This window comes from Serinus canaria, chromosome 7 (assembly GCF_022539315.1).
Source record: "Serinus canaria isolate serCan28SL12 chromosome 7, serCan2020, whole genome shotgun sequence".
In the NCBI taxonomy this organism is placed as follows: domain Eukaryota; kingdom Metazoa; phylum Chordata; class Aves; order Passeriformes; family Fringillidae; genus Serinus; species Serinus canaria.
Genome location: NC_066321.1, coordinates 16,838,649 through 16,857,280, shown reverse-complemented (window position 1 = coordinate 16,857,280; position 18,632 = coordinate 16,838,649). Strand labels below are relative to the sequence as shown.

Below are 18,632 nucleotides of genomic sequence, written 5' to 3'. Positions count from 1 at the left end.
CCAAAGGGCTCAGCTCTTACCAAAGGAAACATACGGCTATCATATTTTCCCAAATCATTCAAAAACTAATACTCTGTCTCAAAATGCAAGTAAGGATTCAATTTTTTCCTACCCTTTTCAGTCCAAAAAATATTAATTGAATCAGTAAAGCAGAATTCTGAAAGAAGAGAATAATATTACTTAGCTTAATACTAACTACAGTAATTTACCTCCAGTCAAATTTTAAGGTAATGCAATTGAGAATAGAAATTATTTCATGTGTTAAATTGATTTATGTAGCCTTGTTGCCTATCACTTTAAAATTATCTTCACTGTGCCCATTATTTGCCAAAAGATATTACGGTAAAAATGACAGCTTAGCATTTTAAATTCATTTGAGTGTACTGGATCAAATTGCATTATAAATTTGCCAATATGACAGCAAAAGCAACAGGGCAGGAATTGTGTCCTGCACTCACCATCCAAAATGCAGCCAAGCCAGCCTCATGTGAAACACCAGCAATCCAGATTCTGCAGGCAGGTACAAGTTCAAAAATGTTGCTGTCTTCAGAAAGTGGACTCAGCAAGATCACTGCAGCCTGCCAAAACAGCAGTGGGCTTTTGAGCCCAACTCTGCCTAATCTCCAGTACTGCTACAAATGCCTGGCCCAGGAAGGCATTGGGCTGGAAGGAACTAAACACCCTTCCAGAGCCTGGGACGAGAGGGCCCAGGCTGATGTGCGCTGGAAGCTGAGGAGAAGCCAGCGAGGCCGCAGGTCTGGCAAGGCCCAGCACCATGTCTGATGCCTCCCTGCAGGCCACGGCCTCTGTCCAGAGCAGGGCTAACCACTCTCCACAGCTGCTGTGGCACAGCCATGTCACTAACACCTCAGCCTCAGAGGTGGCCTGTCAGCCCAGCCAAAGAAGGTGAATGTCTGTGCGAGCCCAAAGCTCACCTGAGAGCTGGTAAGCTGGCACAGCAGCAGGTACCCACAGCGGGAGGAAGGCGCCATTCCCTGCCAGACCCGCCTCACACCCTCAGAGCCGCAGGGCACAACACAAGCCAAGCATCTGCATGGCTTCTTTAAAATAGTGATAACAGCATCAATACTAATATTCTCCCTGAAAAGGTTTGATCTCACAAGAGGATTAAGGGCCAGGTAAGCCTGTGAGGACAGAAAGCTTGGCCAATGTTTCCTTGTGGAAAGGCACCTAAGAGCTGGAAAAGGTTTAAGATGTATCTTTCTCCAGCACTTGCCAAGTGGCACTTTTGCCAAGAAGAAATAATTTTTTTCCTACAACCCACTGCCAGACTTGTGGAGAAGGAATTTTATCATATTACTATTAAGGCAGCTTCGATAAAGACAGTCCCACTGTCTTTATCTGCCTAATGATCTACTCCAGAGACTTTTAGACATTTATCTCAATCATCAGTGACTTCACCTTCACTTAAAGTCTTCATAATATAGTCAAGGAGGTGTAACAATTTTCAATTCAAACCATGCACACGTTGAAGCCATATTTTCTGCTTTTTCTGATGTAGATTTTAGTTGTCTTTTTTTGTCTTTTTCTCCACTTTTATTATGCTGAAAACCAGACAATGGTCGCAATGTCAAAGGTAAAGTATACATCTAGACTGTACCTTCCAGTGTTTCAATCAGCCACACTTTTTGGCATGTTACTTTGCCTGCTGTATGAAATGTTCAAATTTAACATTCTCATGTTGACCTCTCTAGGGCTAGGTCTATTACATAAATTATATTTGTTAAACACATAGTTATTCATGCAACTCTTGTCCGAAAACACTAACTACAAATCACTGGAAAAAGTGAAGGCATAGTTAAATGGACTTTTGATTTCATTATCTACTAATTTAAAAAAAGGAAGGGAGGGAGGTAGAACATATCCTAGTTACTTAACTCAGTGCTGTTGTCTTAAGCAATCAAAACTTCCGTTGAAGCTACCAGGAATTTTACCTGTAAAAGGATGTGTGGTTTTATGAGGACATTAGCAAATGATCCATTGTTACAAGGTGCTTAGTTTTCAGTTAACTCTCTCAGAAATATATAACTGATAATCAGGACCCCTGTGGAAGTATCTTCACTTATTCCTCTTTTGTCTCTTTAAAACTAGTTTCACGTTCCTGGATGGCAGGGGGTATGGTTCCAAGCTTCCTGTAGCATCAAATGTGCATGCATGAACTTCATTGCCAATTTCATGTTTAAATAATATTTAGTGCAGTTAAAAAACTGTTTCTTTTCACCAGCATTGAGCTACATGTTTTAGAAGCAATTTGAACATAATCCATAAATTACTTCCTCCATTTCTGAAGATCACTTACTAAAGTGTTCAGTTTAATTGCCATAATTTGTATCTGTGGGAAAACTGGTTTGTGACTTCATGCATGATGCAAAAAGTGTGTGTACCTGGTAAAATCTCTCCAAACTGCATGCAGTGCATGACATGGGTTCTGTAAAACAATTTGTGGACTACAAAGTCATTGCATTTGCTTCATGTGTATGTTGGCAAAATCTTGGGAGAAAAAAAATGCAGTTTCTGTGCTCTACAATAATTTTTATAAATGTATTTACTGCTGGTGAAAGATGATGAATTGGCAGCTCAGGAGAGTGAAATAATTTCTCAATGCATTGTGTAAGCAAGGACAGTGGAATCCTACCATCAAAATGGGGAGCTCAAACTTAGCCTGATTGTCCTTTTTAGGCTAGGCAGAAGCAAGTCATTCTCCCTGCTTATTCAGTTCTCTGCCTCTCCGTTGAAACTGTCAGTCAGGGTGCCAATCAATATCAGTTGTGATTTGTTATGGCCCCCTTTTCCTGTGTCCTGCAAGACAGTATAGCAATGGTCCACTAGCTGCCAAGTATCAGCTCAATTCCTGCCAGCCTGGGCTGTACTTAAGCTAATACTGTCTTTCAATCAATTTCCATTGCCAATGAGGTGCATTACACCTTTCACCACTTTCTAAAGCAAAAGAAGGTGGGGGAAAAGAAGCAAGGTTCTATTCTCTTGTGCAATGAACTTAAGCCTAATATCATACTCTAGGGCATGAGTATTAGGCAGCAAAAGAGAGAGTAATCCCCTCTGGAATGAAAGCGATAAAAGATGTAAATCCCAGTTCAATGTGATTCAAGTATCTACAAAGTTACTAATAAAACAAAATCCTGCCTACTATCTAATCACAGGTTTGCCTAGGCTATCTTAGTTTCCTCTTACCTTTGAATTCCTAAGGTATGAAGAATCTTATAAATCTGACAAATTGATTCAAGGTTTCAACTTGAAATCCTGCTTATGTCTAAACTGATTCTACACTCAGAAACTATTGCTCAAACTAACAGGGAAGAAGGGCTGGAAAACTACAGTCTGACCACGCGTCCGTTAGCACACACCAGCCAGATTAGTCACTTCACTGATTTGTGAGGAAATTGTGAGCCCTGATATATTTTGTGCACTAATTTTTAGTAGACTCATATAGATGATGTGAAAGATAGATTCAGGTCCCCCCTGAGCAAAAAGGCATTTAAATATAGTATCACAATCCCTTGGAGGTGCCCTCAGTAGCAGGCTTTTTTGCCATTCCTTGCAGGTGAAAGGTAGTGCTTTCTTCCCTTTTCCAATGAAGCTGTTACACAAAAAAAAATATACTAGGAGAAAAAGAAGGACTGTTTTGCAGTTTAATGGTTAGAGAACTCAGGCACAAATTCTTTTTTGTACCCAAACTTTTCAACTAGATCATCATGCCTTCCGTTGTCATCTTAAATTCCTTTCTGCACAGTGGCAAAATTTGAAATGGAGTAATAGAGATTTTCTATCTGTGGCCCAGATTAACATGCAATGATCGTGAGTCTAGGAGATAGAAAACATGTATAGATCCTTATAAGCTTCAAAGGAAAATGAAATGTCTGCTTCTTCAACAAGCATTTGAAGCCAGGCATGATGGAAAATCAGCCCTCACTTAAAGAATTTTGAACAAAAAAACCATTCAATACAGCATAAAGCATTCCCCCACAGCCATCCCCAAGCAGCTGGTTCCTTTGAATTTCATTTATTCTCACCTTGCAAATAAAATCAACACTTCTACTGTTGACTTTGCAATTTACCCCACAGGTCTAATCCTATCCCATTGACTGTTCCTGAATCGACATACACATTCTTGTTTTCCTCTCAGGAAGACAAAAGAATACCTCAAAAAGAAGAAAAAGAGAATAGCATCACATTGTTGCCCTTAGTAGAATTAAGGCAACCTTAAATAAAGTTCTTATGTGAATCTAAGAAATACTCTTCAATCTCACACTTCATGTACCTTACTACTGACGGCAAGACCTAGATTTTTTTCTTAAATCCCTAAGTGGATTTAGTTCTCACTGTCTAAACATCCTTATAGTACTTTTTCAAATATTGTTCTCAAAAGCAACTTTTCCTTGCAATAAATATTTTGTCTTCCCAATGAACCTTATGATGACAGTGCCAAACAAGTATTCTGATCATTTTTATTGCTTTTTTGTTCAAACAACTTTGGCTATAATGAAAAGAATAATTATAAAGAATAAGTACCTCATGAAGTATGTAAATTCTATATATATTTAAATGATACACTAAAATAGTATAAGAAGGTTATATATACTCTGTTGATATTGTACTTATACTTATCTAGGATGTATAGGTATGTATAGTATCCCTATAGTTTCCAATATTTTGTTAGCAACGACAATTGAAGAAACACATTTTGAGATATTATATATATATTTTGAGATATAAATATATATATTTCAAGATAACATATTTCTACTCAATTTTCCAGTTTCTTTGAACTATCATGTGAGCATGAGCAAGGTAGAGATGTGATAATAGAGCCTTTGCTAATTCCAGTCACTCTTACATAATCATGTGCCCTATTTCCGCTCTCATAAACAAATGAGCATATAGTCTTTACATTCAGCCAGAACTATAATAAGAGCACACCAGCATTTCCAGTAACATGAAAAGAAATAAGGATAGATGCATTTTGCAATTTGGAATCCATCGACTTTATAAAAAATATTGAGGGTTATGTGTAAAGGAAATGTCATATTTATAGCCAATATTAGATTTCAAGCTTATTAGCAAAAGAGTTATTTTTAAAATGTAAATAGTTTTTATTATTAACAACTAGTGTACAGAAAAATAGTTTTTAATCACCCTTTTAACCCACCTAAACATTAATGATAATTTATTTCCCTTAATTTCCCAGATACTAAATGTGTGTTCTGATTTTTCAGGGCCTTTTAATCATATCAAGTCAAGTCTGTTGGGATCCACATCGGATTCGAACCTCAACAAATACAGTACAATCAACAAAATTCCTCAACTCACACTGAACTTTTCAGATATCAAAAGTGAAAAAAAATCTTCATCTCCTCCTTCTTCAGAGAAAACAATTATTGCACCTAAGGTGAAAGACCGAACGCACAATGTAACAGAGAAGGTTACACAGGTAAGGTAATACACATTATTTTAGTTCATTTTCTTCTTTTTTTCAGTGTATTCAATAGATTCTTACTCTTTTAATGAGTAGCTTGGCTATCTCCAGGATAATTTGAAGGCTTTAAAACACTATGTAATTTACCTTCAATTAAGTTGCTTATGAGGTAGTCTACAACATTAGATGATACTGATAACAAACAAAACTATTCTGCTCCCTATTTTATAATGGAAAAGAAATCTAGTATGCACCATGTGTCCCAAACAAGACCAGTAATTTCAGTGATTCCTGTCATTCATAAATGTTAGTTTCGTTCTTCATAATTTTGTCTCATCATTATGAATTCCTCATTAGTGTAAGGCACAATATGATAACAAATAGTAGGTGATTGTGCCACTGTATTATAATTATATTTCATAATTTCTGTTCAAGTGTCTTTTCATAATGCTCTTTCTTATGGGTATCTTTTTCCACATCTGTGCATCCATAAGGATGTCAAAATAAAAATCAGATACCTTTGGACTGGATGTACGATATATCTTGTGAACAAGACATATAATTGAAACAAAACTGAAAACAATTTAAAATAGCTGTTTCAGTGCCCTCTGAACTCAAAGGAACTTTTCAGCTGATTTCAATATTATTACATTTGTGTTACAATCTTATATGGAGAGTAACTGGGACAGGCTAGGAATGTGGAACATACTGAAAAAAAATACCAAGAGATGACAGCATCCCAAATAACTTTTATAGGATTAGTAAGCAGAGGGTATTCCCTTAAATGCCCAGACAGACTGAAAGAGGTAAGAAGTGCTTTGTAGTAGAATGCAGATAGATATTCCATAGGCAGATCTTGCCAAGAGTATATTTGGGCTTAAAATCATAGAATTTAAGACCAGCAAATCCAACCATTAACCCAGCATGGACAAGCCCACGACTAAATCATGTCCCCAAGTGCTGACCAGACTGCAGCTTCTCTGCATTGGTGCTTTGCCAGAAAGGGTCCATTTTCCTATTCCCTTTGACAGATATAGAAAGGGATGTATTGTACACCCTCCTAAAGAAATAAAGATAAAAGTTCTGTCATTTCTATTTTGAGATCAGTTAGTGCCTAAAAAGTAATTGGATTTTTATCTTTCATATTTTTTGTCTTTAATAGCTAGCATGAATCTGCAGCCATTGTCCTTTCTCTGTGGTCAGTTTTGAAAGATATAATCTCTTCTGGATCCATTTTGATATGTTTTAAATTATTCATAGTAGTTATATATAGAAATCTTTTCATAGATCATACGGCAAAAATTCAAGTTACGTAAAAAAGACTAATTTTTATAAGTTATATAAGTACAAGGCAAGGTATGTTTTTGGGGGTTTTTTCTTATTTTTTGTGGGTTTTGTGGGTTTTGGCTTTTGGTTTTTTGAATTCTGACTGGCTAATTAGCGCCAGGGTGCTGAACTTCTATATACTAGTGATGCTGTTGAGGGCGGAAGGGAGGGTAGAAGTTGTTTTTTTTTAATCTATGTTTATTCTCCAAATAATTTAGATTTCATGAAAAGTCCAGTGGAAATGGCATGGATCAGCTAATCTTTCCATGAAAATTGATACCTACTAAATTCAAAATTCAATTTGAAATGCTCTATAAAGTCTTTGCACTTCACAAAAGCCTTCCAATTTAATTTGACATTGGTTTATGTCCTTTTCTAGAACAATCTCAACCACTGTGCAGAGCACAATTTGCATAGCAAACTTTGATGCCATATCATTCATTATAATTGGAAATAGATCCCTGCAGCTGCTGCTTTTTTTGTTATTATATTCACTTATCAATATTTTTAGTTGCTGCTGCTGCATCCTAAATGCTAGTATTAGGTACAGGTGGAAACTCCTAGGAGGTATAAATATATGTAGGTCCATACTATTACAATGGTCAAGGATCTAGTTAACTAGAGATTCAATTCTTAGATTAGAAATTGACATTTAGAAGATTTAAGTGGCTAGTTTTAGTCCTGTTTATGTTTCTATTCCCAGTGATTTTAATATATGGTGTAAGAGTCAGCTCTTTGAAGCTTCTGCTTCATCTCTGACTATAAATTTATTTGTAAATCTTTTCTTAGGCCATAGATCCTTTAGAAATCTATCTGGAGAACAGTGCAAATATGAGCTTGGAAGATTTGAGCACAGTGTTGAGAATATAATATGGTGGAAATGTTAAATGAGGTAGTTAAAATATGCTCATGCTGGCACAGTCTCTGATAAGGAAATCTGTTAAACAGCATCAAAAATACACAGAGGGAAATAGGACCTATTTAATCTATGGGGCAATATCAGTAAAAGAGCAAATGAGTAAAACCAGCCATGGTAAGTTTGAAGGTCATCCTTAGTCAGAGTTGTGACATTTTGAAACAGAATGAAAGAAGTTAGGGCAGGAATTCTAAGTGTTGCTAGAAAGACCCTGAGAATGTAGTGAAGGAGTACATAACATGTTCTATTTTCTGGGATTGCAGGACTTGATGACATGAAAGGCCACTATTGTACTATTCAAATATACATCCATCCATCTCTCCCCTTGTAGTCCTTATTTTCTATCTTTCTCCCTTTCCTCAGTTTTGAGAAATTTGATCTTGGTGTTAAAATCTGACAGTTCCACTACTGTGGCTCCTCATGATGCAATGCAAAATATATCAGTGAGCTTTTCTGTTGGATCATGAAGTCTGAATTCTCTCTCATGTATCAGTAATATATCAAGTAGCAGCATCATAGGATGCAACAAGTTCTTTCCAAAGACAACAGCTGTATAACTTCTTCAATATCCACAAGCTGGAGATGTATTCTGGGTCTTGAAGAGAGTGAAAAAGGAAAGGATGGCACATAGCCACCTTCAGAGGGAAGAGGAAAAATAATGAATAAAGTAAATAAAAGAGTCATTGGCCACTGTGTTTAGAGGAAGTGATGCACTTTGAGAAAACATTTAAAGAGGAGTAAGATACTTTAGTAGAAAGATTTTAGTGGAATAAATTAGAAACAGAAAGTGGAATAAAGTTTAGAAAATTATTTTAGAGGAAAGGGGAGATGCCGTGGGACAGTAGTTTATACTTTGAGAGAAAAATCTAGGTTATACATTCTACTGGAAGAAACCTTCCAATACTGTTTTTCTGCTTAACAGGAGGGTTCAGGACATTATGCAGAGATGAAAATTCCCTTAAGACATAGCTTGTGGTAAAGTGCTGCACATGTGATGGTCCTGAATAAGTAGATTCCCTGATTGCTTTGCCTGGATTTTCACCTGGGGCTTCACTGATCATAACTCCCTGTGCAATGCCAAGAAGCATAACATCTTCTGGATGCCTTCTGCATAACATTAACTTTTACTCAGAGAATTAGTCCAGGTGTAGCTGCCACATAGCCCTGATTGATAAATTTGCATTGTTGTATTCCAGTGGAGATATTTGGGACCAAATCATATTTACATTTCCATTCCACTTAATAAAAAATTGGTTTTTAAAAATGTTTTCCTTATAATTTCCAGAGGTGTAATGTCACTCTCCTCTAGAAGAATCTCAACTTACTTTTTTCCATTATTCCTTTTTTTACAATCTGTTCAGGAGGACAGTGAAATTTCTGCACTCTTTTGTACTGACAGGTTCAGCTGGGGTCCTGACACTGATGGTTCGAAAGAGACAAGTCTTCCTAGAGGCACAAAAGTAGACTTTTATTAAAGAAAGCAGTAGGGCAAAAGTCTGACATCTGTCCCTTAACATTTTTTATGAATTTATAAAGGGGACTTTTGGTCTTAAAATTTCAATGTGCAAAGACACAACAGGAACTGATTTTATCTTTTGTTTAAATGGGGATTTATTTTAAAGCTTTTTAACATTCAGTTTCCCCTCATGTACAGCTGCAAAGGTGTGAACTCCATTATAAACAGACTCACGAAGACTAGAACAGTCAGTATCTGTGCTTTATTTTTAAGGAAAAGAGAGAATTCCCGAATGCCCATAACTTAATACTGTCTATAAATAACTATCCCAGTAAAAATAAATGTCAATTACTGGTCTCTTTATTGTGTTGTTTAAGAAAAACTGTTTTGTTGCTTTTGATCACTAGTGTTTAGATTTATCTCCTTGAAATTCATCAGTCTGCAGGAATACAGAATGTGGTGGAAGGGCCCAATATATATCTGTTTTTCATTATTTGTCTCAGTAAATTTCTTTCAGGAAGGTGAAACTCTGTAATCTTTTAACTTCTTGTAATAATAGTTTTCAGAACATTATCCATCCTCCTCTAGAAAACATATTTATACCCAAACTGGTCATATGGCTGATGAAATGATAAATATATACCTTGACAGGCTACACAGAATATTGTGATCTGATTTGCAGACATGCTGAACACCCACAAATCTTCCAAAAATAGAGCTGCTGGTGAGGGGGCTGGGGGGGGAGGCTGGGGACCATGTATGAAGTGATAGACCTTGTAGTTTCACTGCATGTTTTTGTAATCTGGCCAGATTCTATTTCATTCCCCAAAAGATTAAGAAATAAGTAACAATATCCTCCCAAGGCCAATAAAGCTGTTGATATAAAAAGAACTATTATATGATCATGACTTCAAACTGACCTTCAGGTTTTCAGGCTAAAAGAAGACTACCAGCATCTAGGACAGAGAGGGGCAATATAAGACCTAAAAATAAACCAAATTATTGATCTGTACATTTTCAGCAGTCTGATTCAGCTGACACATTGTGCTGTTTACATCCTGCAATAACTCAAATACACACAACATTTCAAGTATGTTCATTTTGCATTTTGCATAACATAGAAAATTCTGAATAAATGGGAAACAATTTTGATGCCTTCCAATTACAGTAAGAGATACATATAATAGTGAAATTAAGGGGTAAGCAGGGCCAACATTTCCTAGTTAATGTATGGAAAGTTTAAATTGACTCTGAAATGAGAAGCTTCTTTTTCCTGTTTTTTGTGAATTGACACATCTTATACAGGAGTCATTCCCTTTCTTTACAATAATAGTTAGCACCCTCATACATTAAAATTTCATCTTTTATTGTCATTATAAAATTGGGCTTTATAATTACTATAGATGTGATTATAGAAATAGTATAGATGTGTGTAATTTGGAAGGTGTGACACACTCTGTGAAACCAAGGAAAGCAAAGAAGTCATGATTAAAACCAGTAAAAATGCCTCAGTCCCACTGTGGCCATTTAAACCTGTGCCAAGGTGTCACCACAACTGGAAAGTAGTATCTTTTTCATCAGAGCAAACAGCTATTCCAAATGTGTAGAAGCAGAAAATAAAGCCCACTTTTCTGATTAGTTTCAGAAGAAAACATAGTATCTTCATTAAAATTATTTGCTGTTGCACCAAGTAATAAAAATGAGATTCACAACAATTGTGAAAGATAAAATATTCCTTCCTAATGGTAGAGCCTCTTCTTTTTGTGACAGCTGAATAGGTTCAGGCATCTGAACTGCTGCAGTGTTTTGAGAAGATTTCACAACATATGGTAGAAATGGAGCAGTCGGAAAGCCCAGCTGCTTTGCAGCATGTAACCTGGATGCATCCTTAATTAGTCCATGTCCTTCCCCCAAGAACTGCTCTTCTGAAAAGGGGATTACCTGATTTTGCTGAGTTGGGAAAAAGTATCCACTATCTTTTTTGAATTAGTTTTGAGTAATCAATGCTTTGTGTGATCTCTTTGTTTTTACTGCCATGATGCTAACATGGAAGAAAGCATATGACCTTTGTTAATATTACCTCATTTGTCAAAGCAACATTCCTCTTCTAATGCTAAGAAGTGGGGAAAATAGACTTTCAGATGACGTTGTAATTTGTTCTGATAATAAGGAGTTGAGTGTGAATACTCTACAAAGCAAGCAAAGCTTATAGAAACCAAGGTGCTGGCAGCATTTAGGCAAGCCTTTCTCTGGTCTGGAGCTATAAGCACCCAGACTCCCACTTCGTAGTGGATCGACCTTGGAAGTTTCTGAACTCGGCAGGTTACTCTGCTGAAGCCAACAGTTTTGACACTCACCAGAACAGTCTCACCATGAATTGCAAGTCAAGCCCCACTAAGACCCAAAGAGCTGTGAGACCCTCTGATGCATTTGGCATGCACAGTCTGGAACAATAGCTTTCACACATGCAGTTAGAGTTGTCTTAAAACAGCAGTGAAAGAAGTCATAGTCCCTCTTTCAGGTAACCTTCGAACTGTACAAAAATGTAGTGTGGAAGAGACCTCTAGAGGCCGTCTAACCCAACCTCCTATGCAAAACAGCACAACTGCAAAGTTAGATCAGGGTCCAGTAGTTACCATGTTAACACAGGACACTTTCTATCTTTAGGAGAGCATAAGTATATCATTTCCCAGAGATAGACAGCAATAGCAGCTGACATGGGGAAAGAGGAAGGGAAAAGAGCAGAATGCCGTGGATCTCATGGGTCACAAAAAGCTGCTATTTTTCACAAACACCACTGGTGTAACTAACATTCAGGATAACCTCTTAGAAAGAGGCAGTCCTGGATTGTAGTTCCAGAGTAATTTGACTGTTACTTATCTTACATAAATGACCATCTGTTAAAAAAGCCACAAAAATAACCCTGGGCACCATGGACTCAGACTCAGGACTCCCTCCCTCTCTAAGTGCCCTTACCCTCAAATGGTCTGGATTCTGAACTCTGCTCTAGTGCCAGGCAACTCACATGTACATACTGTAGGACCAATGTTGGAACTAGTCACAAAATGCCGTAACCTGGACAGGCAATGTTTAGCAATTACCTGAAATTATATAGTCACATCTCTTAAGAGTAATTTTCCTCAGGATCAAAAGGCAAGTGTGGTCAGCTAACAATTTTAATTCTTTTCTCTTTTCATACTAGCTAGTATACAAACTTAAAAGTTTGTGGGTAATATAATGATTAGTTTTTTCAAGGAAATTTGTACTCTCCCACATACCACTAATGAAAGAAATTGATTAATAAACTGAATTTCAAAAAGAAAGTTCCTGCAGCTTGCAGGTAGTATGTTGATTATTATAAAGCAGTTACATTTTAACACTAATTATAAGTGAAGTCCTTAAGCATATTAGCAAGAAATAACAATGAGGTTATTATTCTTTTTTCTTGGGCAGGGGGGAGGAAAAAAGCATGTGGATTAGTTGTTTTTGATGTAGTGGCAACTGAGGAAAATATTTTCTAGTTAGGGTCTGATAAGGTTTAGCATTTTTTTCAAAGCAGTAGAAGTAGTAAGAAAAAGCAAAGACCGTTAACCCCACTCAGTGTAGTGTGTTGTTGGATGAATTCTGAATGCCCTCAAAATTAATAAGCTGTATGAGAAGGTCATTTTTCTCATCTATTCCCTGTCATGTGTTAGAACTTGGATAATGCTTTCAGCTTATAACTGGTAACAGGATCAATAGAGAAGGGCAAACCCAGAATAGTTCAGAGTTAATTCTTTTCAAAAAAAAAAAAAAAAAAAAAAAAGGAAGGGAGTGAAAAGGAGGAACACTCCTTAAATTATATTTATGGATGGTGTTGGTGTTACTGAACATAAAATCAATAAGCATAGCACAGCGAAAATCTCTAGGAAGTATTTATTAAAAGTGGCTAGTTCAGGCCATCTGTTACAAACCAGTTTAAACACAGAAGAGTGAGGGAAATGCAGTGTCTGTGAATAACACAGATCAGACCCAGAGAGGTTTGAAATATACCCAAAAAACAGGATTAAAACCAAACAAGGTTAGATGTTGGCACCAAAAAAACAATATATTTCATTTAATAGTAAAAGAGGCAAAGGGGGAGAGAGAGAGAGAAGATAGAAAGACAGAAGGAGAGAAAGAGTTGTGCATGGAGAGTGGGGGGACAGGGAGAGAGTGACAGGGGTTAGGTGGAAACGTATCACCCTTCCCAGGGTCCTAACCATGTCTCATTGTCCCCCTCCATCTGGTCTTCTTGGCAGTGAGAGTCCTCCTTCCACGTGCCCCTCACCACTGCACCAAAAAGTACAGGATGCAGTGGATTGATGTATGTTTGGGGCAGGTGGGAACGACCTAAGTGTCTCCCCTAAGGGGGCCAGTTTGACTCTGTCCCTTGCAACACTTTGGATATGTTGCATCACGTTGCAGTGCTCTGGTTCAGGGTCTGGGGATTCCTTTGGGGGAGGCATGACACTCTTCTTCTGACCTTCATGTGGATGCAGCTTTTTCCAGGGTGAAGTAGCCCCAGAGCTGAGCTCTGCACAGTGGAGGATGGGTGTTCACCACCTCTGACCAGAGGCTTTTTCAGCACCCACCCAACACCTCTCTCCCCCCACGCTTTGGTTTGAGGGTCTGTTCAAGCCTGGCAGGTGATAGCCCTGAGGCCGTGGTCTCCACCCTGAAGGTGGTAAGGTTGATCCAGACCTGAGTCACTGTATTCATCAAGAAGTTATTCTGGGCCTCAGTCAGAAGGCCTATTCAGGGTGTGGTGGTCTTCTCTGCAACTTTTCTAGTACAGTTTTGCTATAATAGGCACAAGCTCTTCATGAAGATGTTTAAGCCATAAATTATAACAATTCAATCACCAACACCATCTAAAGTGTAAAAACATACTATAAAATAAAAATCTATCTGAAATAAAGTATAATAAAGAATTATATTAATATTTACCTGATATTCATACGTAGAAAACCCAGAGTTTCTTCTTGATATTTTATTTACCTTAGGTAAGTCTTGTTCTCTCTGACAATTAAATAAATCTTGCATTGTAGCACATGGTGAAATTATTCTTAAGACACTTTAGGTTTATTACGAGCATCAAAATTTCTTTTGTTACTCAAAGAATTGCCAGTTTTACATTAAGGTAGCATCTTTTTAAATATGGAAATTACAGTAACTACTCAATATCTTGAAATATCTGGTGTGAAATGCTGTGTTCAGCTTCAGACAGACTGCAGAGTATGCTACTACTAATAAATGAGAAACGTTTATTAAATGGGAAGAAAAGTTCTTCATTTCTCAGCTTTGCATTTATTTTCTATTCTAACTATCCATCTTTGAATATGTTCTACTTTCTAAATTAATTCTATCAATTATGAAGAAACCTCTCTTTTGGAGTGAAATAACTTCTGAATTATATGGGCTCACATTTGTACCAATCTGTTCTGTTCAAGGAAGTTTAGTTTCACTAGGTTTGTAGATGGGTTACAAATGGAAGACAATCAGAGAATAACACCTTTTGCTGCATCTTAGTCTCTGATGCTGTTAGTTGCTGGATTTGAAATCGAGAAAAAAATCAGAGCCTAAAATCATGGCTCATAGCTATTCTGCAGAACTTGTTAGAGGCCAGCTAATTTATTTTGACAAATTTTTTAGGATAGGATGCAGACTCTAACCTCCTTACAGGTTTTCAAAAAAAGCTTGAAAAATAAGTTTTGTCTAGGATAGTTATTTGCACATATATTGTGCTGTCTTTTTTCTCACTTCTTTACACCCACATTATCCAGTAAGGAAAGGAAACTGCAGTTTGCACAGTGTGATAAATTAGTTAATATATCTAGAAAACAATGAGCGTTAAGGCTTACAGGCTTCTAGTCTAGGCATTTTTTCCACTGGATTGAGCTTTCAGTGCCTGCAGTAGCACCAAAAAGAGTCCCATATTTCCCTGGTTGTCACAGTTTAACCCTAGCTGGTGATGAAGTATCATACGGCAGCTGCTCAGGTCCTTCCTGCACCCTCATTGGGATGGAGGGGAAAGTCAGGAGTGATATTAGTACTAATAGCAATTGTAAGCAAAAGGAGGGAGGAAGACAAAATGGGAGAGACAGAGACACGGGGAAAGAAGACCCAAGAAAAACAAATGGTACAATACAATTGCTCTCAGCCTGCTGACTGATGTCAAACCCATTCCCAAGCCATGATAAATCTGTCTTCCTGGTAACCCCCTTCAGTTTGTATTCTGGCCATGACGATCTATGCTATGGACTATGCATTTGGCCTGATCAGGCCAGCTGTCCTGGCCATGCTTCCTCCCAGCTTTTTGTGCACCTGCTCACTGAGAGAGCCTGGGAAACTGAAAAGTCCATGATTTAGGGTAAACATCACTTAGCAACTAAGGCATCAGTCTGTTGTCAGCATTATTCCCATGCTAAATCCAAAACAGAGCAGTGTGTCAGCTACAAAGAGGAAAAATTAACTCTCTCATAGCCAGAATCAGGACACAGGTTAAATCCATCTTGTTTTCTCCAAAACATGAGCTTCATTTAGCATGGCACAGGCAAGGTAGAGCTTCTCGAGGACTTACTTTGTCTCACTGATTCTGTGCTATTTTTGCCTTGTTGTTGTTTCTGTTGAAATACCAACGTATTTAGTGAAGAATCATCATGAAGATTATACCATATCTTGCCACATCTCCCCAAAACTCAAATAAGTTTTTGCATAGTAAAACAATAAAAGTGTCTAATGTAAGATCCAGCTACTGGCTGAGCAAAGGCAAGTTTGTCTGCTCACTTCTCCATGGTCACAAATCCACCCTTTTTCTCTTTTTCTATGCCTAACCAGCATTAATTGAATGGGTGGTCCGAAAAATCTGGATCATGCTTTTATGGGTTGATTTTACCAATGAAATGCAATTTGTATCATCAGATTGTCTGTATCTATGTATGCAATCTGTTCCATCTACCTTTGCCAAATGGCTTTTTGGTTAAAATATTGATGGCCAAATTTTATATAGAAGTTTGGGCAATGCACTTAACTTTCCTAAAAGTGGTGTTGAGAGCAGCACTTGGGCAACCTGGGCAGAATGCTAAGACTAAATATCTCCTATAAGTGAACAAAGCTGGGATGTGCTCATTAACACAAACAAGGAGAGCCACAGGGAAGATGGTAATTTTTAAAGTAAGCTTTTCTCCCTACCAGAACAGTTTCAATTGCAGTTCATACATTTTTAAACACTATGGGATCTAATTACAAAATGCAGATTTTCTAGAAACTAAAGTTTGCTTTTTTTGCATATTATGGAAAAAATATTTACCATGAAACTGAAAGTTAAACTTAAATATGAAGGTATGCATAAGGATCTTTTCTTTCTTTCTCCTGTACTCCTGACAGTTATGTCAGTAAATACTGTAATCATAGAACCAGACTATGAATGGAGCTACTTCATTATCTCTCCATGCACTTCAGAAATTCTTATAGCTTTTATGCTTTTCTTTATCCAGTCAAAGTATTTGACAGCCAGGGAACCAGTCAAAATGTATAATAATGAAAAATGCTTTTTTCAAAATATTGTAAGAAGGATGAGAAAACATCAACAAGCACAAAATCTGCTTCTTTTATTATCACACTGTGGACAGATGATAGAAAATATATTCTTGATTACTAAAAACCACACAAAAATTTAAGCCCTTATAAGAAATTTGACCCTTGATATTTTGTTTTCAGACATATAAATGCTTGTCAGCAGCTTTGTGTTGCCAGAAGAGCAAGGAATAACTCACATACTCACTAGAATGTTGAAGGATAGCATTTGCTGTCTTCTGAAATATTATCTCATAGTGAATTTTAAAAAAGAGGGTTACACAATTTTTAATACATATTCTATCATCAGCTTTTGCTGAAAGAAATCAATATTTTCTTTGTAAATATCTTCTTTAATAATCTATATATCCCTAATTTCAGTTTTAAAGAGCAGTAAAGTGTTCTTAGTAAATATTTGTGCTTCTAAGTGTTGTTCTGACAATGCATTACCCACCAATGTCAAAGTAATTATATACTGATTGGCAGGAAGAGGATCCTGAGGTGAAAGATTACATACCATTTCTTAAAATTTTCATGGAAAATTAACTATAAAAATGCCTCCTCTCTTTTAATATCTATCTTAATAAAAATAAATTATAGGTTAGAGATATTACATGTACTCAATTTTGGTGAAAGAGTCTTGTTTATGGTAATATCCAATAAGTATTATTTCCCTGAAACCTAAATAATTTTACTTAACAGGAGAAAAAGGCTGTTCTACTGTTTTGATCATGGGACTTGCATAACTTTCTTTAACCATTTGAAGATTTTGGGTTGCTGTGTATGTAAATATGTTTAGCTGAATGAGATATGTAATTATTTGATAACTTCATAAAATTTCAGCCCTTAATGGCCTCAGTGAGGCACTTAGCACTTGAAGGAAGTCCTGTTTCTCTCAAACCAGCTTCTGTAGTGACAGATTGATATCTGGAACAAAAAAAATTAAAATACACTCAGATAATCTTTGAATTTTCAGGTTCTACCACTACAAGCAGAAGTTCTGTTTCAATACCTACCTAAAATTACATTTGGTGAATATGAGGATGTAGGAGAAAAAAAAAAAAAAAAAAAAGAAAAACCTTCTGTATAAGACTTCATTACTTTACTACAAACTGTCTCACAGAGAGTGTTTTTGCATTCAGCATTATATACAAACAGTCACTTTACATGATTTTAAAACCTTTGATAAAGACAAAGGGAGTAAGACAAGAAGACAAGTGTTAACATTCCCCACCATTAGTATTTCAGGAGATGTTCTTTGGTAGCTGTCCTTTGAAAGACATATAAAAAAATCTTTTACATGTAAAAACACCTTGTAAGGCTGGTACTTGAAAGCCTTTTTGTAATGTTGTGTTTGCACCAAATCAAGATGTCTGAAATATGAAAATCCATTACAGTCTTTTGGGGAATTAGGTAATGCCTACTATCAGAAAGCCAATATTAATTTAAATTCCATTTTTTCATTATTACTCGTGTAATATTTATTTTTAGTTGGTTTTAGGTTCAGAAATCTCCTTAGGAGGTCCAGCCTGTAGATGTCTCATGGTGATGGTATGAATAGAGAGGAAAAGTAAAGAGATGTACTTGCTAGCTATAGCTTGGCAGCTTCAATAGAACTAATACACAGGAGAAAAGAGAGACAGGAGAGGTTACTTCAAGAGATGAAATTTCCATAAAATCTGTTAAATAATTTTAAAGCTGAAGCAATACTGCCTCATTTTAAGTGCTCTATCATTCAGATTTAAGGTCAGGACAAAAAAAGTCAATTAAAAGAATATGGCCTTTGCTTACAAGTCTGATTCATGTTTCTCATTTCTTTTCATTTCCAAGTTTTCCTGTTCAATACTATTATTAGTCTTGTTGATAAAGATCTGAAAATTAGTTCA

At 36.6% G+C, this 18,632-nt stretch overlaps 1 protein-coding gene across 1 annotated transcript in view; it reads left to right on the top strand.

Moving 5' to 3' along the window:
• Window positions 1-18,632, top strand: part of KCNH7 (potassium voltage-gated channel subfamily H member 7) — a 203,078-nt gene that overhangs the window by 138,014 nt on the left and 46,432 nt on the right. Inside the window, exons 5-6 of the mRNA XM_050976980.1 lie at window positions 1,577-1,597; window positions 5,253-5,467. Of these exons, the coding sequence (XP_050832937.1) occupies window positions 1,577-1,597; window positions 5,253-5,467 (236 nt within the window). The remainder of the gene's footprint in view (window positions 1-1,576; window positions 1,598-5,252; window positions 5,468-18,632) is intronic.